The sequence below is a fragment of the Pleuronectes platessa genome, chromosome 15 (genome assembly GCF_947347685.1).
Source record: "Pleuronectes platessa chromosome 15, fPlePla1.1, whole genome shotgun sequence".
Lineage (NCBI taxonomy): Eukaryota > Metazoa > Chordata > Actinopteri > Pleuronectiformes > Pleuronectidae > Pleuronectes > Pleuronectes platessa.
In genome coordinates, this window is record NC_070640.1 from 14,700,664 (window position 1) to 14,726,236 (window position 25,573).

Here is a 25,573-nt window from a genome sequence, read left to right on the forward strand (position 1 = left end):
ATATACATAACATTCAAAGAAAGAGAAACGTTGGGGTTTCAGACATGTTTTGGACGATGTAAACATCATTATCTAGGGTGGATGTGGTGCAATGTAATTGTTTTGGGGGCTTGAAGTTAATCTAGACTGAGAGAAACAGGAATTTTATTCTGATCTTTACCAAATTTATATTTTATTTTAGCGTTCTTTACCTTTAAGGTTACATTAAGTCCGGGTTCGGTTTGCATAATCTCCTGGACAGATTATCACAAGGATGGTGTGGGATTCAGTGTGGGTCTGGAAAGAACCCATTAAATGTTGGTGCAGATCTGGATCAAGGGGCAGATCCAGGAATTTTGAAGCAAGCATATTTGACATTTGAAGAATCAGGCACATTCAGCCGACTGATATCTATGCGTGTGTGACATTTGGTGCAGCCGGGTTGAATTTAAGGAGACTGTGAGGTATGTGCTCTACTGAGTATGTAATCTATATACTAACTACATATAAAGTAACATGAACAACTTTAACCTGCACCTTTGTTCATATGCAACAGTTATGTGTCAGGGTTTTTACCAATGAGCCCATCAGTTGTCCAAATATGAAGTCCTCAAAAATTGGGAAATTTGGTCTTAATAAAGTAAAGTACTAGTAGTAGTAAGAAAATTGGAGTTATGTAAGTAGTATTTTTAACCTTGTACAAATCAAATTATTTTAACCGAACACACTGATAATATAAAATCAGCAGGAGATATGAAATTGTAAAATAACTTTCGGTGCTTTTTTCCCTTATTGCCAAACCGAGATGGGAGCTCAAAAAAATATTAATAACCCTGCTGTGTCTACACACAGTGATACACGAGGTTCAGCTAGCCTTGACTGCACCAATCATTTGTTTTCTACATTACATTATCTGGTTCAGCAGCATGGATAATTTAGTAAAGTGTAGTTCATGCAGGTTACACTGTGGGCTAAACTTGGGGCTACACTTTACCCGTTGTTGTTTCTTTCCTCTGGTATATGTATGTTTTCCAAGAATTTAATTTGAACAATCTTGAGCGCAGCAACAAGTGACCTGAAACTAATTGGATCATTTTTCAAGTGCCACATCAACGATCTACACACACAGTGGTGCACGTCCCTAAAAAGGTCATAGCATCCACATAGCATTGTCTTCCATTCAATTGAACTAAATGATGGTGCAGTTGTTCTACTTACTGTGTCCTCAGAAACATTAGAGCTGTATGCCAAGCATTAAATCACATCCAGATCAATAAGCACAGACTCTGTGTAGCCTGTTCCGCTGTGCTGCTTTTGCAGTAATCTAAATAGGAAGCTGTAATGAATTATACCATTCCAACATATACTGTATATAAATATATAATACACATGCGACCCTGTTGCAACTAATCACACTCAGATAATAATTAGTATTGTATTGCTCAGCTAATCTAGGGGAATGTAAGAGTCGCCCATATTGAGTAAGCAATACTGGAGTGAGCGCAACTTTAATGTCCTGAAAAAACGACTGTGTTTTGGTAGATTTAAATCCCATTCCTGTGCATACTAAAGCATGGAGTCTGCTATGAGGCACTATAAATAATAACAATTAAATTCAAAGACATGACCATCACCTGTAAACAGAAAAGCCATACTCTGTTTACTCTGTTGGTAAACCTCTGGATGCTTATAGCTCACGCTGCGAACATTACTCACTATTGATTTTAGACATTAATGAATAGAACTGCAGTGTTTTCAACCAGAGCCAGTTAAATAAGAATACAACATCAAGTTTGTGGTGTTTGCACCAAGTCATGCGCAACTGCTTTAGTATAATTGTATCCAGCTCTTGATGTATGGAGCTGGTTTGTGATTGGCTGAAGGTTCGGTGACATTGTAAACTTTTAGGGCCAGACGTAACCTGGGAATCAAAGGGTGGGTGCTACACTGCTGGTGCAACAGTGTCGGTATCGACTCCTGTGTTACGAGTCTGATTGTCAGGCGGAGCACAATCTCTGTGTCTAGTAGGGGGCGTAATAATTGGATGGACTATGTTAAACCACAGATTCCACAAGGTCAAAGATTTATCTGCTCGGATCTGTTCAGTGATTCTCATTAAAGGCTTTAGTGGGTCGCCATACTCTTATATATCTTGTCCATGCAGACAGTCAGAACTCCTAGTTTTAGTTGCAGACAGTGCGTTCCCTCAAGTGGCATCAATGCAGTTCTCTCTTTTATGTGAGAATGTGTTGTACCTATCACTGTGAAAAGGAAACATCCTGCATGTGTTCTCCGCTACCAACAATTAGATTTAATCAAATTCTGTGGGAAACATTGCTGTTTTGCCAGTTTTAAAGACATTCTCTTAATATTATGAGCTAAAAAATGACATTAACTTCAGGCATTTCGTATATATAGAGTCACGTTTTAATTGGCGAAAGCAATCGGCTATTTTCTTGAAACTCACAACACCTTGATCAATCTAAAGATGGGAAAATGAACCTAATATCAATGATGAATTCAGTCACATACAAATTAAATTGCATCTTCTGGACACCCTACATCAGCTGTTCAGCCTGAAGACAAAAAGGAGGGTGTATTTAAATGACTAACATGAGTGAGTCCATTAGGACTCTAGTATATATATATATATATATATATATATACTCCATATAGTCCATTAGGACTCTAGTATATATATATATATATATATATATACTAGTATATACTAGACTCTAGTATATATATATATACTAGAGTCCTAATGGACTCACTCATGTTAGTCATTTAAATACACCCTCCTTTTTGTATACTGTATATATATTTGTATTTGTATATATATATATATATATAAATAAAACATTAAAGAGGACAATGGGCAAGTAGTGATTAAATAGTAATAAATCAGTACATGAGCTCCAACATCTAAAGTCTCTGCACTCAAACACCTGCAGGGGACAGCCTAACATCATGCTGATACTGTTCAGCATGTGTGGCGGATGGATGGATGGATGGATGGATGGATGGATGGATGGATGGATAGAAGACATTCTTGTATTTCAATCTTTGTGAGGACATTCTGTGACATAATGAATGCCTTAGCTGATCCCTACAACCTCACTATAGATTTACAAATACACACACAAGCACACACATAAATTAGCATTGGAGAACTAGATATGTGTGTAAGTGTGGTGCTGCTGTGCTGTGGCTTTGCACCACACACACACACACACACACACACACACACACACACACACACACACACACACACACACACACACACACACACACACACACACACATACACACACACACACACATACACACACAGACACACACAGCTGCACCGCCTCACACACCAACTCTGCAGTGACGTGAAGAGGAAGACGGGTGGCTGCTCTTATTATAATTCAACGTTAGGCTAAGTTTGATACCCCCCCTCCTCTCCTCCTCTTCCTCCATCCACCCATCCATCCATCCCTCCATCCCTCATCTCTCTCTCTCCGTGGTCCACCTCAAAGGTCTTTATCCCCAGTAAGAAGATCCGCTTCCCCTTCTCCTCCTTCTCCTCCGCCTCCTCCACCTCCTCCATCTTTGAGATTAAACATTGGCTGTGTGTCTCCAGCATCAGCATCAGGAGAGAGAGAAAGCGAAAGAGAGAGGGGGAGAAGAGAGAGAGAGAGAGAGAGAGAGAGAGAGAGAGAGAGAGAGAGAGAGAGAGAGAGAGAGAGGTTGGCGCTGCAGTTGCGCTGGCACACATTCAACGTGGGTGCACACAGTGAGTGAGTGAGTGAGAGAACGAGCCGCCGCCGCATCTTGTGGATTTCTTTGCGCATAACCAGCCCGTGTACATGCTTCTCCCTGCTCCTCTTCCTCCGTCACGTCCACGCCACGAGTTGGTTTCACTTCTCGGAGAAAGATGTGGCATCGCGCATTAGCGACAGTCCTCGTTTTGTTGCGTTTTGCGGGTCACTCGCTGGCAGGTTTTCCGAATCAGATCAACATCGGTAAGTTCTCCGGGATCCTCTCAGCCCCGCACGCACATCTCTTTGTTCACACAGTCTAAATAGGACACGTCTCTGTGGGCTGCACACATTGATTTAGTTCTGTGCATCACTGCCAAGTTGACTTCTCTTGAATCCTGGATGCTGCAGGTTTTTGCGCGTCTTTGTGGGCGGATTGGTTAAAAATAGAGTTGATCCAAACGGTCAAAATCTGCAGTGAGTGGTGACACACTGACTTCTAACTGATGTAGTTATCTGTTTCGAAAGAAGTCAATTAATAGGTGCTGTGCCTCTCAAGGAAATTCAAAGTGCATACTGCATGTGTATGTTGGGAATGTATGGAAGCCCATTGCTGCCACTTTGTAGAGAAAAATCCTGTAAGTCAATATGATGAGAAGAGTACTAAGAGAGTGACTAATTCAATAACAAAAAACGATTTGCTATCTCAAAATGACGACAAGTGGTGTGTTTCATTAAATGAGATCACATACAAAGCTAACGCACAAATGGATGCGAATTTCGCGACGCTCGTGCAGACGGCGATCGCATCATTCACGTCACTCTCTAGAGTTACAATATTCGAGCGAAAAACGTGTGTGATGCGATGTCGCAGAAGCCAATCGGCTTTGAGAATGAAACTCACCAGAGACAGGTGTTGGCACTGATCCGAGCTAGCAGGTCACCAAACTGGCCACTCGTCAGGTCCTGATGTAGATGTCATCCACACACAGTTCCTGGAGACGACCCAAGAGCTGTGTGCACCTGTGGATGGTCCTGAGGAACACACACACATGCACACACACACACACACACACACACACACACACACACACACACACACACACACACACACACACACACACACACACACATACACACACACACAGACACACACAATGGCACTGGCCTCTCAATTGTCTGCACAACATATACAACGCAATTGCAGTAACTTCCGCCAGTGGTTGTCCTCATGTCCTCTTTTCTGGAGGAGAAACAGGTGAATAGTCTCGGGTTGTGTTTATTTGTGTGACTCACACAAGTTCCTGCGAGTAAACACAAACGATGCTGCGGGCAAACTTGCTTGAGTAACAGTAATTCAAGGATTAGGTTACTATCTTAAAATAAGTTGGGCAACAATTTAAAGACTTAACCTCTCAAAATAATGAGCTCAATGACTTACCATCTCATCATTTTGATTTAGCATTCGTCTCTTTTTTCTTTCACTTGTCAGAAATGGGCTTCCGTAACAGTATATGACATCTCTCCCTTGCAGGTGGACTTTTCATGCGCTCTACAGTGCAGGAGCACAGCGCCTTCAGGTTTGCTGTGCAGCTGTACAACACCAACCAGAATGCGACGGAGAAACCCTTCCACCTCAATTACAATGTCGACAACCTGGAGTCCTCAAACAGCTTCTCTGTCACACATGCCTGTGAGTAGCTACACACTATATAAACCTCTCAGTAAGACCAGTCTCTGTGTGAGAAACACCGGGACAACGCGTTCAACGCTGTTGTTTTGGTTTTAAAAAGTTGAATATTATTTATGAACTGAATTTGGGGTTTGAATGAAGTGGACGGTCGCTGGCCAAGTGCCCTGCCTCATTGACCGGCGGGATGATGGAGCATGACTGCCTCTAATTGGCCAAACACAGTGATTATTGTAGTAATTCAGTAATTCCAGAGGAGCTGATGAGCAGCACTTACATGACTGTGCTGGAAAGATGGGAAAACACAAACATTGCTGCTCTGGCTGCTGTCATGTTGTGTGGCTTCGGGTGATGGCTGCACGTTTAATTGTGGCGGTGGCTAAAGGTTCAATTGTTTGCGTCCTGCAAACTTGATCTCGTCTTTCACCACGGTCAAATAAATGTCCCAAAGTAACCTTCAGATCTGCACCTTGATAAACTGGCTAGATATTTGACCCCTGTTCATTTGTTGCTTGGTTGGTTGGTTTTTAAACAAGATTATACAAAAACGACAATTTCGGCAGGAACTTGGTTTGGGACATGGGCCCAGAAAAACCCAGAAAACGTATAAAAGAGCTGATCCAGGATTATTTTGTATCACTTTTGTCACCATGTGGAGATTGTGAGTTTTCTGCATTTTTGTTTATTTTCTCAGGGAATAATGGATTTAGAACAATCTGGCCTATCTAAGGAAGTGATTGCATCTGGTATGCGCTCTACTGATTGACAATCTAGTTGACAATGACATTTTGTTACTTCTAGTCTAATACAATCTAGACTTGTAGTCAACCTTAGGCTGTTGCCTCTTGATTGTCAGTCCCTGTGATAATGATTTAAAACATCACATTATGTTATACCAGCTGCACAGCGGTGCAAATTTATCCGGCTGCACTTTTGACAGATAAATAGTCTAACGTATCAACTGTAACATGCTGTAATCCTTGTAGTCATCTCCACAAACATGACGGATCTGATCGGAACGGCTGCGGAGTGCGAGATGGCTTCATAATTGGTCTACCAGTCACTCCTCTGCCATGCAGGGCTTTAAGATCTGTCTGGAGAATTAATTTGTTATCCTTCTTCCCACCAACTGCACTTCACACTTCATGCTTAAGGATCAGCTGCTGCCCTCCGACGGCTGTCAGCTGCTGCAGAGATGCCTGTGTAACCTAATGAAGTGAGGAAATGGCCTGAAAAAACAGAGGAAATTGAGCAAAAGTGTAAACTAATAAATCAAAGGCTTGGTTACGATACAAAAATCTGAATAGCTGTTGAAGGCATGTGGTTGTTGGTGTGTGTGTGTGTGTGTGTGTGTGTGTGTGTGTGTGTGTGTGTGTGTGTGTGTGTGTGGGTGTGTGTGTGTGTGTGTGGCAGGGAACAAGGAGCAGCCTTGGGGAGAAGCTGCAGGCAGATGCAGGATTACACATACACGTTACACAAACATATTTGCACACTCACACCTTGACGCTGATGCCCTGTTCAACCACAGCCTTGGACTGTCGGCTGCTGAGTAATTACGCTGGAGCAGCTGTGGGGTCGGTGCTTAGCTCAAGGGCACTTCATCAGTTGCTGTTGAGGAAGAGATGAATGCTACATGCTCGGCTTGACCAGTTCACGGATAAAGGACATTACGGGGCCTGTTGTTAATTTTAAGGAAGTATTATTATTATTAGTTTTATTACATATATGGGATTTATATTTTATGTATAATATATATAGTGAGTCTTGTATTTATTGCACAGGATACTACTTGGAATGCAGGTTGTTGTTACGATGCTGGTCTGCCACATTTGGCACCCTGTAGAGTACATTAATGAAAATAGTGGCCTGGATCTGGCTCAGACTATTAACATTTTAGACCATAGCCAGAGCTTAACTTTGAATGAACTTCAATTGATTGTTTTTGAAAGAATCTAAAGGTTTTTCCTTCTGAAGGATGACAAGAAAAAAGAGATAATCAGGAGGATTAACTCCAGCGAGATGTGCTGATGCCAGATGAAGCTAGAGGACTGATGCTAAATGCTCTCCAGTAGAAAAAGACCAGTCAGTGGCTCATTGAGCAGACCAGTCAGGCCAGTTTATGACTAAGCCGTTGCTTGAAAAGGCACCAAGCTCCACAATTCTTATTATAGTCATCTGGATTGTATAATATCCTGTTTCCCTGGCAGGTGTTGATGTAGCAACTGAATGTGATCATTATGAACTGCCGCATTTCTATTCTGGCAGCAGTTAAAGGTTAGTCATTGCTCTGCTTTCCTACAGCTCACAATTCGTACATTTTCATAACATCATAAAACGTTGAAATGACTGAGACATTTGTGGGATTGTCTACAAAACTCCCTCTGTAATATGAAATAAATAATAGAGGCAAGCGGTTGTATAAAATAGAGGAACTACTTTTTGTCCATAGCTCATTTGTTGAACCTTTTGTAGGACAACATTGCTACCCCCCAGCTGGGTCAGGATATAATGATTGTTACAAATCCCTGTTGGAAAATTACTCCGGTTATTGGCAATAGGGATCAATAGATGGAACGCTATAGTCCAGCAGCAGTAGCAGCAGTGTGTGTGTTTGTGTGTGTGTGTGTGTGTGTGTGTGTGTGTGTGTGTGTGTGTGTGTGTGTGTGTGCTGCTCCAGTTTGTTGTCCTCTATGGAAAAATCAATCTTCACCAAGCTTTCATTTTCTCTATCGCAGTCGCTCTCCTCTAATACAAGCCTGATTCTCCAACTTCCTCTGAGCAGAGATGCAGAATTTTCAGTTCGACGCTCGCAACGCAGATATTATAGTTAGAAAACAACAACATGCAAACGGCCAATAGTACTAGCAGTAGCATTTGCAGTCAGTGTAACTGGATTGAGTCTGACAAAGAGAGCCTCGCTGTGTTTATTATCTCTCCAATTTGTGGCTGGAGTGAGGCTGCAGAACTTATTGATGTGACACCGTGCCGCAGGCAGGGATGGGGTGTGCATACATGTAGAAACAGGAGGCTTGTATCCATTAAAGACTGAGGTCAGGGCAGGGAGAGATGGTGGATGGTGGTGATGTTCTGGTTGTGGTGACAGGGAGGACAGAGGAAATAAAGCATTTGTGTTATCAGACGTTTATTCGACACATGATTACGCTTCTGTGTTTAGCCTTACACTGCTTCTCACATTAACGCGAAGTGTAAAATGCATGAATTTAAATTTCTGAGTGATCTGTAAGCTTAATTTAGTTTATACATTTCCATCTGTTGAGCCACTTTTGTGAAAAGGCCATATGTTTTAAGATGTTCTCCTTTCACTCTCCTAAAGTGGGAGGCAGGATGGATGTTTGGGCCTGAATTTCCTCCAGAGATGAACTTTGATTTGATGAAGCGTCAGTATTAATGTATGATGCCTATTAAATAATCTGTTATGGCCACCTATCCTCCCTCTGATATGACTCAACCAGTGCTATGCCACTCAGACAGAGGCTGATGTTAGAGCTCTTCAATGTGTAGGCAATGCATAGTCCCACTAATGCAGCATAGACCAGTTAATGCAGCCAGATATCCTCCTTCTCCTCCTCCTCCTCCTCCTCTTCTCCGACTTCTTCTTCTACTTTTCTTTCGGCATTTTTAAGACTACAGTGAATTCTTTGACTCATAAGCTGTGTCCTAATAAGGAAATCTTGTGAAAAAGTTGTTGTTATTAGTATTATCTTACCTTGGTATCAGCATAAAAGCAATGCAGGCTGGGGATAGAAGAAGAGCAACAGACAATTACAAATGTGATATTAGAGCAGAATAGCTGCATGTGAAAGGAGAGTGGTCATATGTGATTTCTAAGAAAGTGACTCAGAAAAGAAAGTAATTCAGAGTTAGTCGTACACTGAATTGTGATATTGAGTTAATCATCTATGGTACATAATATTTCATACATCATTTAAAGGAATAGTTTTTATTCTCTATACAATTCTCGAGGCATAGCTACAACAGCTGCTTAGCTGTAGTCATAGTGAAATAATATCTTCACACAATGAATCTATTGGTTGGAAAAAACAACTAAACTAACTTAATTGGCCACAGTTCAGCAAGTGCACTCTATCTGTCAGCCCCATTAGACTAAATGAGTTATAAGTTAACATGAAAGGGTAGTATTTGCAACAGATTGAATTGTTTTTATGTAAAAATTTGACTAAATATACTGAAATTTGCCAATTCTGATATGGTCATATTCAAAGCCTCGAGTGGAATGTAAACAGAGACATATCAGCCACACTAGCGACATCTCTGTCATGAGGACAATTCGTTTGGAGCTAGCCCAGAGTAAACATTCTGTAAATATTTAATAAGATAGATCTAGAAGTCTTCATGAAAAGGTGGGCGAGTCGAAAGCTGTTAATACTAAAGGGCAGAGAAAAAGGTAGTCTGCCCCTTGTTCTGTCAAAAGTAACGGACGAATCCCGGACGGCTTTTATTGTAACGCTTTTCTGCTTGTGATCGTATCGCCACCGACTGTCTGACAGATGAGAGTGTAGACGGATGAGACCTTATCGTCCACCCAATCATTAGCATAACAACATGAGACATAGGTTTCTTGTCTGCTAAGCTAAGCGGCTGCTGGCAGTAGCTTCATATATCAATATTAATGTCTAACTCTTGGCCAGAAAGCAAGTGAGTGCATTTCCCCAAAAAGCTAAACCATTCAAGGAAGATTTTAAGAATCTAACAACTAAAAAGCAGTTATTACTTCAGAAGCTGTGGTTTACGGAAGAAAAAAGATCATCAAGTGGATCATTAGAGCGTCAGAGCTTTTGCAAACATCAAAAGGCAAATAACAATTTGGCAACACTTTACATCGTGTTTGCTGTGTTAGCCGTAGCAAAACAAACATCCAGGGATGTAAGCAAACAATGCATAACCTCAGATCCATCATAACTCTTAGAACTAATTTAAACCGACAACTTATGAATGATGCATGAGCACCAGAGACATGGTTGTCAAATAGTTTGGCCCGAGGGAGAGCATTCTGCATGATGGTTTCTATCTTAATCCACACACACTGTAGCCGCATCAGTGTCAGCGGGGTGACTGATAATCAGAAGCAGAACTCGTCCACTCTCGGCTTTTACGCTGCACTCCGAATGCCCCCGATTCAATCCCTGCGTTTATGTATTCTGACAGGCGCTTGTGTTTACACGTGAAAGCTGCGAATGGAACCTCTGGATTTGGGAGCCCCCCTGAATAGAGAGAGAAACTCACCCAAAAGCGTTGTCCCTTTATCGTGATGCACCGATAAAAATATCTGCGTTGCTGCGGCTGCGGCCGGAGTCCTGTCAGTTTGCATGACCTGCCCCGAGTTGACGAGCGCTCATCCTCCGATTCGTCATGGTGTTGCCATTATTAAGCGTAACACACACATGTGAGCTTCTGTAATGTCTTTGGAATAATCTTATCTAACAAGAGAGGGATGTCAGTCACAGGCAATGATACGTTCACTGACATGAACAGATAGTTTGACCCTTGCTTTAATAAGAGCCTTTTTGGACATTTTGCTGTAGGGCAGTGCAGCACTCATGGGTCATCATGCATCATAAATGCATCACCTCTCTTTGAACAAGGGAGTATTGATGCTAAATAAATGGCCTTGACCACAATAGAGGCTTTTAAACATCCTTTGACTGAAGACGCCAGCGTATAAAACCAAGAAAATCCAGAATTCGGCCCACCAGGCGAAAAAAAGGATCCTCTTTCATGTTTTTTTCTTAAACTGAGCCTCTCAGCACTGGCTGGTCATATAATGCTGCAAAATGGCGGAGCAGTGCTGAATAGGTTTGGGGGCAAGCCACTGGAGATGTGCAGTTAGTCTTTCATCCTGTGCATCAGAATGGGCTTACATGCCAGTGCTGTAACAGAGCGACGGTGATCACTACTGACAAGCTACAGTGATGCTGCAGCAGTTTGTTGCAGTCTTACACAACGTCCTTCAGCGTGGCTGCCTCTCAGAGCTCTGTTGTTATTCAATAATTAGTTTTTTTAAACCTGAGATTATCCAAGGACAACGAGTTGCGAAGTGAACCACACGGGTGGAAGAAACAAGAAAACCAAAAGATCCCACGGGATCGGTGAATTAGCTAAAGGACAGGCTTCTCTTATACCTTTGTAAAAGTTTTATGGAAATTGTATTGTTAAATGTGAAGAAATTATTAATTCTTAATGTACCTGAAACAAGAATTTAAGCTTTAGATTATTTGTTATTCATAGTTGATACGTTGTTAGCTTTATTCATCCAAATTATTATCCATAGTAAGTCTTAAGTCATATTATTATACAATATTGACCATAACAGTTGGTTAGAGATGATGGAAATGGATTTATTACAATCTTAATAAATATATTTTGTATTGAGTCTGCACAGAGTCACCAGATCCTTCACTTTCCAAACATTTGCATTCTCTTGATGTATTTCCCGGTGTCTTCTGCACTTTTTAAGTCCAGGGTATTGATTGCTCTGTCTCCTGTGATTGTGGTCCTTGGATGGTGTTTTTCTCTTTTTTGCAATATATGCAAAGCATGTGTAGGTGGAGTGTTAGCAGCGCTCTTACTGCAGTGCAGTGCAATATTAAAGTGGATTCTTTCATACGAGGCTCCAGTAGCCACAGGCCCTGTCTGTGGATCGCTGCTGTAGATTTCCTTCTGTCATGTTGCTTTAGCATGTGGGCTGTATCCATTTGTATTTCTCAGATTAGAGCTAATCCAACGAGTGTTAGCCCCGCTTTTTTATGTGTTCATAATGGGTATCTGCAGGGGGTGGCCCGGTGAAAGAAAAATATGTGCTCCTTACAAAGCTATGATCTGTGGAGAGGAGGGAATTCCAGCCAACTTGCAACCACACTGCCTGAGGAGAAACACCTACTCAGGCTCCAGTCCCTATATGCCTCGCGCTTACGCTGTGGTTGGTCAACTGAGACGAATTGCACAACAATGCAGGCTGTAATGCGGATAAAAATATGAAACACTGAAATGTCATAACATGGAGATCGTTTGAACTGGGTGCACCTCAGTGAGATTTTCATTTCAAAACAAAAGCTGACTGGGATTTTTCCGGTAAAATGGAACTAGGGTTAGGTTGTAACTGTGTCCTATCAGTGGAAGGAGCAGATGAGATTTTTGAAAGGAGTCATTTTTTAAAAGTTCTTTAATAATGTTGGAAATATCGCCTAAAAAATGTTATATGGCCACTAAACAGAAACCCTAAAGCAGTGTACGGGGGCTGTATCTGGTGGTTTGGGCTAAATGCAGGTGTCAGCATGTTAACTTGCTCTCAGTAACAATTCTGATGTGAAGCAGGTAAAATGCTACCATCATAGTATAGCACGTTAAAATGCTAAGATTAGATCATGAGGATTAGTATAGACAGGTTAATGGACAGATTAAAGGTTTGACCTCATGACAACGCTGGATCATAGTTAAGTAGAATAGATTCATGCACAAGGTGACAGGAAGATTTGAACCAAATATCTTGGAAATCTATCAAAGATCAGATCTCAGATATAATTGTGACCTTAACACGTCACAAGAGGAGGAGTCAGGGGATAACAATTAAGTCAATTCGGTCTAAAGATTATGGTACATATATAAATATATATATCATTGAGAATGACATGGGACAGAAATTGATTTAGCTTTTAAAAACAAATGTTGCCTTTATTCCTGTCTCATGAAACAGATGTGTGAAGTGTTCTTCTGCTTTGAACACAGACATCAACCATGTTCAGGGTCAGGATGGGCACAGTTGCACAGTTTTGTAGACAGTTTTGTTCAGTGCTCAGACCTTCACTGACTTACATATGCATGTTTTTAATGTGGCCTTTGATTTGATACTTGTCCATTCAAGACCCTGCTGCTTTCTCCTCGTCTTCAGTGCAGAGGAACATTTTATTTGCAGACATGTTCACAAGTAGCGATGATGGTATATTGAAAGATTTGTACGTGTTGTCCATGCAAGTGGGTGGTTCTCTGTGTCTCCGTGATGTGAACTCTTCTGTGTGCCTTGCTGTGTTCTCTTCTCTCCAATGCGTTTTGGACAGACAACAACCCCCGTCTCTCCAAACAAGCAGAAGCACTTAGTTCTTTGTGAACTGTCAATACTGAGACTGTTTGGAAAACACCTGCGACACCTTGCCAAGTGTCCAAGCTCCTGATTCAGACACAGAAATATTCTCGCAACATCCTGTCCTGCTGACACTATTAGCAACTTGACGGCAGAACGCTAAGGATGCACATTACCTGGAATAAGAGAGCAGTGATGTTGCCTGTGTATTCTTATCCTGCAAATCATCATCTGGAGAGCGGCACAGCGTAGTTGCCCAGTTCATTTCCACGAGGAAACACTGAGTTCCCAGAGTGTCCGTCACTTTTACGGGATTTGTTCTGAAACTGAGGCCTAAAACTACAGGGTCGTCAGCAGGTCAGTCTCAATCTGTCCAACCCTCCGCTGCTTTCTGACAAAAATACCTGCTAAACTAATAACACGTCCTTCAGCCTCCCTCTGCTCTACTCTGTTCAGTGCTAATGAGCTAATTAGCTAATGTAAACACACTAATCTCCATATATTTGAGATGGTGATCGTTAGAACCATCAGACCTGCTTAGTATCAGAGAGTTAGTGTTGCCACTGTGATTTTGTGATGTTCATATCAAGTGTTAGCATTTAGCTTAAAGCAAAGCCGCACCCTGACTGACAGTAATTCCTGCTGTTATATGGTGAAAAGTCCAAGTAATTCCAATTTGTTGGGGTCCAAGGGCATGAAACAATGTTCTGCATAATGTTATTATCCTCTATGTAGCTATAAGGCTTGAATAGATGAATAGAAAATAGTCCTGATTTGATTTAAGGGCAGAATTACATACATCTGATATGACTCAGGCGTCACAGTGCAACAGTGTAACTGTCTCCTCAGTCGGTGCACATTCTGCACATCATGTTATCATTATAATAAAAAATTTGGTGGATATATTCACTGATTCCATTTTCTCTTGACCCCGTCCTGTATGAGTTGGCAATTTTGGGACAGCAGCTGCATGTGTGCTCTGCCTGCTCTGCCTCTCTTCTCTTACTAAACATGTGACCCCGGGTGACCGGGCGGGACAGGGGATCAAATTGAAGTCTTGCTGCTCGGCTTTTTTTCTCCTCCGGTGTTGCCGCAAGCACTGATCTCAGAAAAGAAAGAGGTCGGAAAATAACTTTCCACCGGGCAGAAGAAAACACATAAACAGGTTTATTTGTAATCATCCCGGAAAGTAGAATTGCTGTCCTTGCTTTGTGCAAATGCAGAAGCATAGTCCTTCAAACCTTGAATCTCTCCCCAGGGGCTTGGTCCGAAAAAGTTCCCTCCCTTATCTCAGTGTGACTCCTCTATCACTCTCCTTATTCACACTTTCTTATATGCATCAGGTTTCATTTCCTCGCTGCATGGGGACAGCAGCTACTCTCCATTCCCCCTCAGAGTCAGCAACAGGGCCTGAAGAATTCACTTTGTTCTACTGTGCATACACTGCACAAGTTGATCCCTATACATCGGTCTTATGATAGACCCAGAAAAGATTCCACAACAGCAGAGACCCTGAAAGCTGTGAAGCTCTGAGCTGCTGACGTGAGAGCGCTGGTGCCACAGGAGCTGCTTTATCCACATGTTTAAGTTTGACGAGGTGGAGAGAAGTGGAGAGAAGCAGAGAAGCGGAGGTTGAGGGAGAACGCCGGATACCGACGGTATAATGGCAAAGTAATGACACAGTAATGACAGGCAGAGGGGCGTGCTAGGTGATGGAGAAAACACGATGGGAGTGGATGGAATGTGAAGGGGTGAATTTGCCCCAGTTGGATTTCAATCAATCATGGATGTAAAGACTGTGTTAGCAGTGCGAACAGAGAGGCACAGAGCCTGCAGTCCAAACAACAGCTTCCTCTTCTCCTCTGTAATAAAGTAAATGATGTAAGTCTTCATCGCTGACTGGGATCAGGGGGATTTACCCGAGTTGACTCCTGTCACTGCCCCGTGAGCCGAAATATATGATTGCATCAGTCCTTCAGGAGAGCGGGCCGTCCATTTAACCTTGACAAACTGAACATAATGGTGCCATTATGAGAATTGGATGATATTGAGTTTCTGAGAGGTTTTAGTTTTATGGCTGTCTTCTATTCTTGGACAAAGCTGAGCTGAATAAATTCTCTTTCCGCAGAAATGTGAGCTTTTGTAATTCTACCAGCAACTATGAGCCATGCTGAATCCCAAACTGAAAACTGTTGATGAAGGGCTTTGATTCAAATAATATTACATTTGCATAATTCAAATTATCCTTAAATATGGCCCCTCAGTGTACAGCAGCGCTCCCCCCAAACAAGTGCAGCTATTTCTTTCTGTGGATTCTTGAGTTGGTATGTTTCCCACACTAGTGAGGTCTGATGTGTGTGCAGGCTGAGAAAATGGTGGGATGGAGGAATGATAAAATGACGGAGAGAAAGATGACTGAGCTATCAGGCGTGTGTGGGTGAATGAATGGTTGTTCTAATGGAAAAGTTCAGATGAAGAGAAGAAACTTTGGAAGTGGATCCAGTACTGGACTCCAACTACATTAGCAGACATTAATGTGTGCTGATACTTTTCGGATGTAACAGATCATATTTAAAGTTTGCACTTCAGGGTTTAAACCCAATTCTGGGTGTGGGAAATAGTTTTTTCCTTTGTAGGATCGTCTGTCTAATTTGAATATTGTATGACGTGTGACAATTGTATTAAAGAGCTTTAGTTCCAGGTATGAAAAAAATAAAATAAAATAGAGGATACGTTTTTCCCCCCCATTTAGAATTATGAGAAGAAAGTCAAAACTAACGTCAAACTCAGCCAGAGGAGGACGTTTTAAAATGTTTGCTAGATTGGTAACACCAAGGTTAAGAATAAAGGAAAAGGCTTTACATTATAGTATTGCATCTTTATTCTTTACATTTTGATTTAATTATTTTAATAAAAAAACGCTTTATGCCTGGCCCTAATACTCTTTCAAACATCTGAATGCTTTTGTTGTTTATACGCATTTTGAGAGGATGAAATCACGCGATAATTTCATTATCGCGTGATTTCATGTGAAAATTATAAAGTGAAAAAACCTGTGATTGTAGTCGAAGGAACACATTATGATGAACTTATAATCAGCAAATGCTTTAAGTGAATCAACAACCACCAGTCACAAAATATTAGTAATAATGAAAACTTCACATGTCTGATTCACACTTTGATTCACACTGTTTTTCTGTGCTTTGGTCCAGCTGCTAACTTTAACATGTCTGTCCATTCACCCCCAATTTTTCAGCAGATATTTTTCATACATCCATAGCGACTTGTTCATTTGTTAATTACTTGCTACCAACACAAATTCTTGATACAACCCTTAATATTCATGTATGAAATCATCCTGAGTCCTGCTTAACTTATGCATTGCCTAACAAATGTTTTGTCCCCAAACTTTCACGTTCCAGGAATCAATTGATATTTCAAGCCACAGATTGTTGAAAAAGACACCTCATTAAATCCAATCAGGTTGATAATAACATCATTAAACATTGATTGGTGATAGTGAGCGGAGTCACACTGTTGTGATCTATGCCGAGCAGAAGATCATAAATACCAGAGCGGCTCTGCTGCGCTGACCGACATTTCCTTCAGCTGTTACTAATAATAAGACGGGGCTCACGTCCCTGATTCAGTCCTGCTCGGTGTTATTAAACCCATTTATTATGTACAAATAAAATCAAATAGTCAACACCTTGTAAGACTGAGTGTCTGATGCACCAAGCTCATTTCTACAGGCAAGCAGATGGCAGCGGACGGGGCTCGATATAAATCTCGAATACTGCAGCACAGCCCGGCGCTTGCACATTTGCATGCTCATGTTTCAGGGTATTTGTCCATTAAGAGCCGTGGCCACTGCACTGATTTCCCCATTATATCTAGTTGATTGCCCAAGCGGTTGCATATAGACCAAGGAGAAGTGAAGGGCACCGGGCGGCAGGGCATGGCCATGGGGAACAGACATCCCACATGGCACCAATTTATTCAGATAGCCACTGCCTCGCTCAGAAGATTAATCCTACTACAAATTCTCTCTAATCCCAACCTTCGATTACGGTTTCTTTTACACGTGCACCAGTTGTTCGCAGACTTAACTTAAAATATGGAATAGAACATTGGCATCATCTCCGATGGAGGGAAGAGCATTAGATCATATGTGACTCTCTGCTGGTCCCTAACCCTGCTCTTTTGTCTCTGTCACCAGTCTGCTCCCAGTTCTCCCGGGGAGTCTACGCCATCCTCGGCTTCTACGACAGGAAGTCCATGAACACGCTGACCTCCTTCTGTGGGGCGCTGCACACCTCCTTCATCACGCCCAGCTTCCCCATCGATGCTGATGTGCAGTTCGTCATCCAGATGAGGCCCGGTTTGCGAGGGGCTGTCCTCAGTCTGCTGGACCATTACAAGTGGGAGAAGTTCGTCTACCTTTACGACACTGATAGAGGTAAGAGTAGTGAGCCAGTAAAGCTGCTTTACTGACATGCACTGAACAGTGGATTATCTTTTGAAATTACCCGGAGGTTCTGTATGCGAGCAAGTGGGCGAGTTGATGAGGTTTCGAACAATGCGGCAACAAAATGAAAATTAACTCTGAAGGAGAAAGAGGCACCTGTTGCTTACAGGACGCAGATGAAGGATGACAACGTGATTTTAGGGCTTTTGGTGATAAGGGCCGATGCTGGTGTTGATGTAAACAAAAACGTGAGCCCCGGAGTCAAACTCATACAATACATCCTGCCTCCTTCATCCTTTGCCAACCCCCACATGAAAGCTCTGGAGATTTTTGTATTGTTGTGAAGAGTCCCGATTGTGTAGGCATGCTTCAGAGTTCCTGTTGGGAAAAACGGTGCTAGAAAACACACACACACAAACTTTTAACACAACTTGTGGAAGACAGATTCGTAGAACCAGAATATGTCATTATTGGAGAAAGAGGATAAGTAATCGACATACGAGACGCTGCTCACAGAGAAGCATTATTTCAAAGTGTACCGTATATAATCGGCCTCTCCTATGTAAATCCCACACTCTGAAACGCCTGATACATTTTAATTTATACCAGTAATGATCCCAAATTGCTCGACTCGGTGGCTGAATGCTGCTCACAGAGTCGCTCTAAAGCTCCGTGCTTCAGAGGAATGAGTCACTCACAGGTGCTGCTGATCCGCTGCCATGCTACGGCTTCAGCTGCCGCAGCCTCTAATCCCCGGCACTCTCTGATTATCATTTAGCTCTAATTGGATTATATAAAGACAGAGCACAACACACCTCAGCATGCGCTTCGTGGCCTCCCGGTCCCCTCATGTAGGCCAACTATTTACAGAACCGGGTCTTTGTCGGCCCCTGAACATCAGCATCTGCAGAGGTCGTGTGAAGACACAGCACCGCAGTGTCTCTTGCTAGATTCTGGACCACGGCTCAGTCACAGCCGAGATCTGCTCTACGCCCCCGATGCCGTGTGTGTTGGTCGTAGTTCAGACGACTGAGTAGTTGCAGAAGTGTTTTTGGGTGCAGTCTCTGCCGCTAAATGTGCCACTGCTCAAAACTGAGCATTCCAAGTATTTTTAAACTGCATTTCTAGGACAAGTTCCCTCCTTTCCACTTCCCCCGCCTCACTTGATGTACAGTTTCTCCGTTTCAGGTGGGTGTCTAATTTTACTGCTCACTCCCGGAGCCGATCCTCTCACAGAGCCATTTTGTGCATCTGCTGAAACACTTTTTTTTACAGTATGTTTGCACAGATTTACATACGTGTGGAACAAACCTGTATAACAAAAACTGCAACCTCTGTAACTGTGATGCAGAGGTTGCCTCGGTCTCATTGGCCTGGCAGATGTGTGTGTGTGTGTGTTTCTGTTTCTGTGTCAGATTGTAGAAGCTGGTGATTGGTTAGCTGATGTGCTTCAGACTAAATGATAGAGCAGTTTATAGCCTCTCCTGGGCACGATCAGCCCTCAGAAGTGCTGCCTGATGTTGCCCTCGCAGCTCTGTCTGACTTTGTCGGCCTCGGTCACCTGCTGCGTTGAGGGTGACGTGGCGCCATCTGTAACACTCAGCCTCTTCTGCACAGTGTGACACAATGTAAACACTAGTTTAGGATGGATTCCCACTCGCTGCACAGCTTGTGTTTGCTGAGAGGCGAGTTAGTCGTCCTGTTTCGGCTGCCAGTCCCTCCTCGCTGCTCCTCCCCATCAAGGCTCTGCTTGTCTGCTGTTTGTGTAAGTGACTGTTGAGAGTTTTTGGGCGATTATATGACATTAATATGCTTTATTTTACATTTCATTCAAACCTTTATTGATCCTGGAGATGTTTTTCGAGGTTGCTCTCATTTACAACAACGTTGAGTGAGTGGACATTTCCAAACACACAAAGAGGCACAAATCACTTCAAGTATCTAATTAAAAGACAAATAATTAAAACAGATTATAAGCAGTTACCTAAATGGATGGAATGTGTTTTTTTATTTTTGGAAGCGTTTAAAATGTCCAAAACATATCAGTGAATTGAATTTTAAAATATGCTACAAAACAATCCAGGAGCTGGAGGCACAGCAGATAAAAACAGATTTCTCCACTTCAGTGCTAACTCTGGGCTTTTGAAGTACGAGCCGATCCCTGGAGAGACCGGGTTCTAGATGATCAATCTAATAGAGCTCAACAGTTTGGTTCCAGAAGTAAAAATCTAATTTATTTTCTGAACAGAGATTTTATTTATCAGCCATAATATGGTTTCACAATCCTAGGTAGACTTAGCACAACCTATGAGATTGTGATACAATGTTTCGCTCTTGTAGAAGCCACAAGTTCATCTATCAATTGAACTTGAAAAATAAAACATATTCGAGTCTTAAGGTGAAGTACGACACAATCCTCAGGTGTAATAGCTTCGTCTCTGTGGAGCTCGCTGTTACCATGGAAATGTTTACCTCTACCCACGAAAATCCTGTTAGCTACGATCCGATCTTTCATGTAACATTCCATAGAGCAACTGTGACATCCCTTTCTAAGATGCTGAAGTTTTTATAAAGATAAAGAAAAGAGTCCAAAGGAGGAAAATCATTACAACGAGGTCCTGAAAGTGGTTTGAGAGGGATCCTTCACAATGGTCACATGCCTCATACTTTTACCTTTCTTTACATTTTTTTTTTAGCTTTATTGCTTTTAACTGAAACATCAATGAAGAAAATCCATGGGGAATTTACTTCCGGAACAAGAGCCGTTCCAAAAGTGGACACTCACTGTTATGCTCTATTGTGGAAACATTCTGGAAGGAATAGCTCCAATTCTGGCTTTATATAGAAACAAATGCCAACGCAGATGACGTCTTCCTGCCAACAAGAACCACCTGACCTTGTTCTAAAGGATACAGTGGTGAGGACCACAGCTATCAGCAGTGATAAATCTGTGGGTGGAATGATAAACAGAATCCAAGGGCTGGAGAACGGAGGCAGCAGCATGTGTGTAGATTTCATCTCCATAATCCAATACATGAAAACCTCCTCGACGACCTGCTTCCTGCTAATCATTTGAAAGCTGCCGCAGTTCCTATATAAGCAGTGATAAAGCATTAGTATGTATCTCTGTCCCCCTGAACGGGACAATTGACTCTTCTGAACTGAGCCCATATTAGAACAAAAGCAAACGCGTCTAGAAAGTCAGCTCGAAATTGGAAAATTTTTTCAAATGTACTTGTGGAAGTTGGCTCTTTCTCCTTTTTTATAATACACCATAAAGGGATTGGTTATTACAGCATGAAGTCAGAATCACCATCAGAACTGTATCTGTAAGAAATGTTTACTTTCATAGAAAGTAAAACGCCCAGAGATACAACTAAATGTGTCCTTGCATGAGCGGCACATTTAATTTCCACTATGCATTTCAAAATGGAAATGGTATCACCATCAAATAAGTTCAGCTTCACTTTCATGTTGGAGCTGCCTTCCTCTGTCGGGGGTATCTTGCGGATTTACCCAGTTTTAAAAAGACGGACCTTACACCTTTGCACACATGGGTCATTAAAGATGTGTTTATCTGCTACAGAGGAACATCACCTATTTATCTTGGATAACACGGCTACGAAATGACCTCATTAAACAGACTAATGTCCGCTGGCAGAAAAGACCTCTTGAACTGAGAAACATCTGGGAGTTAGCACTGGAAGGACACCAGGTTTTCTTATGTGTAGCTTAGTTACTGCAAATTGCATATACGGACAGTGTATACCACTCATGCCAGTAAAAAAGACTTTGCAGCACACAATTTACAATATGTTTGTAATCTTGGAAATGAACAGATTCCCCAAATAATTAAACCAGTGTTCCAATGCAATTTTTGTTATTCTATTTATTGAATCGAGATCAGTAAAAAACAAGTACTGTTACAAAAACAACTTCATAGGTATCAGTTCCCCTAAATGTGTCTTTTCATCAAGATCCATGACTTATTCCCTGGGAAATTAATAAATAAATAACAACGCCTATCAATGTTAAAGAGAGTGAAACGTAAGAAAATTTAATCCTCTTCTCTTACCCATACTGCATCCTTCCACAAGCTTCGTGGTATAACATTTGTGTAACCTTGCTTACAAACAAACTCACTAAACAACCAACCAACAAATGGACGGGGGTCAAAACATAACCTCCTTTCTCGGGGGAATTCCTACATAGAAAATCATACTTAAGTACAGGTGTAAATCCCATCTACACAGCGGTGAAAGTACAATACAGAAACTTCATGCAACATTTTTTTATTTTGTAGCAAAATGTCTGTTGATAATTGTAATAGCTACCTTTAACCAAGACAAATCCAGAGAGGACTAACAGGAGGGGGACTGTCTAAGTGCCTTAAGCTGCAGCTTTATAGAAAAGAACGATTATACAGATGTCAAGACAGAAACAGTCCAGCGTCTGTCGTGAAATATAAAATCAAAAAAACATCTCCGCGAGACATCAGGGTGTTAATAGAGAAAACTAGTCTCTCTAATGTGTGTCTTTGGGCCAATTTTAGGAATCATCACTTCATTAAAGAAATGTAAAGCAAAGTACTGTGTGTTCTCCATTTGATACTGAGGGACATGGTTCTAGTCTCCTTTGTTATGATGACCTCAAGGGATTCTAATGTTGTCTCAATCTCAAAGTATAATACTGTCACCATTGGAATATTAGCCAGAAGGAATGCTCTCCTGGAGGTTTTACTATTTAATGCATCGAGATCAGTGTTGAAGGAAGTCATTTTATTTGATTTTAAAGGGGACATATTATGCCCCTTTTTACCACAGTCGATATGGTTCCTTGGGGTCTTAATATGGCGACGCCTGCGAGCTAGTTCTGGCAGGCAACTCGAGCTGCGCTGCGCCAATCACGTGACATACATCATGTGACGTACATCATGTGATATACCTCAATCTCCACAACCATCTATAATACACACCCACCTTATCAGGTGGTCTATTTAACCAGAGAGACTTTCCCATCAACCCCTCTTGCTCGCACTGCTGCTGCAGTATGGCTACCTGTTGCTACAGTCCCTCCACCACCCCAGCATCCATCTGTAGGCCCAGCATCCACCTGTAGGCTCCAACGGGGGGTTACAAGTATTTGCTCATCACTCCCATCATTCCTGTGTAATCATATGGGGGAGTGATTAAGTTGGAGCCTAGACGCCAAACACTAAATCTGTTGTAATAAATATATTACATGATCAAACGTGAGTTGTCTGACAGAAATGAAATGTCTGTAACATATTTTGGTCAAAATACCACAAGGATCATTTAAAACAGCCCCTTGTTACCCTGTCTAAAACAGCCCTCCTCAGATTGACCTGTTTTGAGTGCCCCGCCCCCCTCACCCCCGGCTAGCTTTAGCTCGCGAGCTAACCGGTCTGGTGGAGCCCGGCTAGCGTTAGCTCGTCCAAGGCCATGAAGCGAGACTCCCTACATGGGCATGGTGTGACTATGACGTTTATTTCGGTCGTAATCCCATTGGACGCACTCTAGCGTATCGTTTCTGACATAGAGGAAGCCCAACAAATCGCGGGAGTTGTTTTTTTTCCAGAGTTTTTGGGACGGTAAACATGCCAGATAACAAAATTAACTGGTAGAAGCACTACAAAAGTGGAATTTACCTTTAAGTAGAAGAATAACAACAAAAAAAATCAAAGTAGGGAGTAATTTTATGCAGAGAATGGTGCGTGTCTGTCTTATCTTATTAATTAGTGTGGGATAATTTATTTATGTTTATGCATATATGTATATGCATCATTTTATTAGTGTAGGTGGTTGAGGTGGAGATGATTTGACTTAAAAGTATCCATCAATCTATTATACATCAATGCATCACATAGAAATAGTTCTTAATTTGCACTTATTACTATACTTATTTTTTAAATTAACTAGCAGTGGAGTAAAGTGGTTATTTTACTGAAGTAAAAGTTGTAAAAAATAAAGTGGGGAAATATATTCTCCCCTAAAAAATGTAAGTAGCTGCATGAGATAAACTTAAAATACCAATGAAAAATATGAAAAATGGCCCATTTCAGAATATAATATTTTACTCTATTCTATTATTGTATAACAACATTACGTTCATGTGTATCTCATGCTACATAATCAAGAGCTTTTGAATTCCCCTCAGTTAAGTCTTACCTTATGTTGACCTGTAATAATACACAATATTGTATGTTTATTATCGATTTGCAGCATTAGTAAAGTTTGGAAATAAATAGAAACTACAATGTTTCTATTTGAGTACTTGAGTAAACTTATATTTGTGAGGAATCTCCCAGTGCAGTGTAGGCCTCCTGATTCATGTGCTCAACATGGTTCAAACTGGGTCCTCATTTCTCTTGGTTGCCATCAAAATGAAGGACTATAGTCTCACAACCTTCACTGCAGCTTCTCCTGCCTTCTCCAGCCGCTCTGAAAAATGGGGCTGGTCGGGATGGTGGAGCATTTGCATTGGGTGTGTAATCACACCACCTTCCTGCTGAATGTCTGGTTGGTTTCGTCTCTGCAAGGAAACATCTGATTAATCGCACGCAGCTAAGTAGCTGCACTCAGCAGCCAGGCACACAGGTTCATTAACGCAGAATGGGAGAGACAGAGAGGGAATGGCACCGAGCAGCTGTTCCACTTTATGAACACCTTACTGCACCTTCACTCCGAGATGGACACATATCAATCGGCCTTGACCCCCCCTGTGTGTGTAAACACTGCGATCCTCACAGGCCCTAGTCTTGGGACTGAGGCAGAGATTCATTAATCAGGCCCGTCTGCTTCAAGAGAGATGTTTTCCTCCCCCGTTCAAGGACTCTTTTATACCTCGTAGACAACAAGGAGGACAGGAGAGTGCAACACGTTTCACAGCATAGCCAAGTAGTGAGGCCAGTGTTCTCTTCTGTAAGACGGGTTTCAAAGGGCTCTGTAAAACAAAGAGATGCAAATTAGAAAGCAGAAGATCTCCAAGGTTAGACAGGACAGTGTCTTATATAATGAACTTTGAAATAGAACAGCGCATTATTTATCTCCTTTTTCTTATGGAGAACACGTTTATTTTGCTCTGTGGTTTTTTCAGGATGCATTTTAAATTCTCCAGGGGAGTCGGGTTGCCTTTAGATTTACAGCTGGGAATGGACCGCGTTTGGAAAAGCAGCTTAGGGATGCTTCGTATGTGTACTGTGCAGTGACCTCGTTGGTGAAAACCTCAAAGAGCTGTGTGCGTTCACTGAGAAGACGCAGCTGAGGCTGTATTAGCTGTCTGAGTGTTTCTGCATGATCCTCTCTGCCAGATGCCCCCAAACGGCATCAATCGATCCCCGCACGTCCACGCATGAGGCCCGGCGTCGACATCAAACAACACGAACGCCGCAGACGCTCCGCAGCGCACTGCAGTATCACGCCCATTGTAGCCTTGCATCACACGTGTGAATTATTAATGCAGAATAATAAACATGAGGGGAGAGTTTATCAGATTTGATGGTTTTGTTCCTCGCCGTGGATGATCTGTGATTCATAGACTCACACAACCATTGG

The 25,573-nt window shown here is 42.0% G+C and overlaps 1 protein-coding gene across 1 annotated transcript in view; it reads left to right on the forward strand.

Annotated features, from left to right (window-relative positions):
• Positions 1-3,765: 3,765 nt before the first annotated feature.
• The window catches only part of gria3a (glutamate receptor, ionotropic, AMPA 3a), a 71,787-nt gene continuing 49,979 nt past the window's right edge, over positions 3,766-25,573 (forward strand). Inside the window, exons 1-3 of the mRNA XM_053442465.1 lie at positions 3,766-3,989; positions 5,260-5,418; positions 17,751-17,990. Coding sequence (XP_053298440.1) covers positions 3,902-3,989; positions 5,260-5,418; positions 17,751-17,990 — 487 coding nt within the window. The 5' untranslated portion in view covers positions 3,766-3,901. The remainder of the gene's footprint in view (positions 3,990-5,259; positions 5,419-17,750; positions 17,991-25,573) is intronic.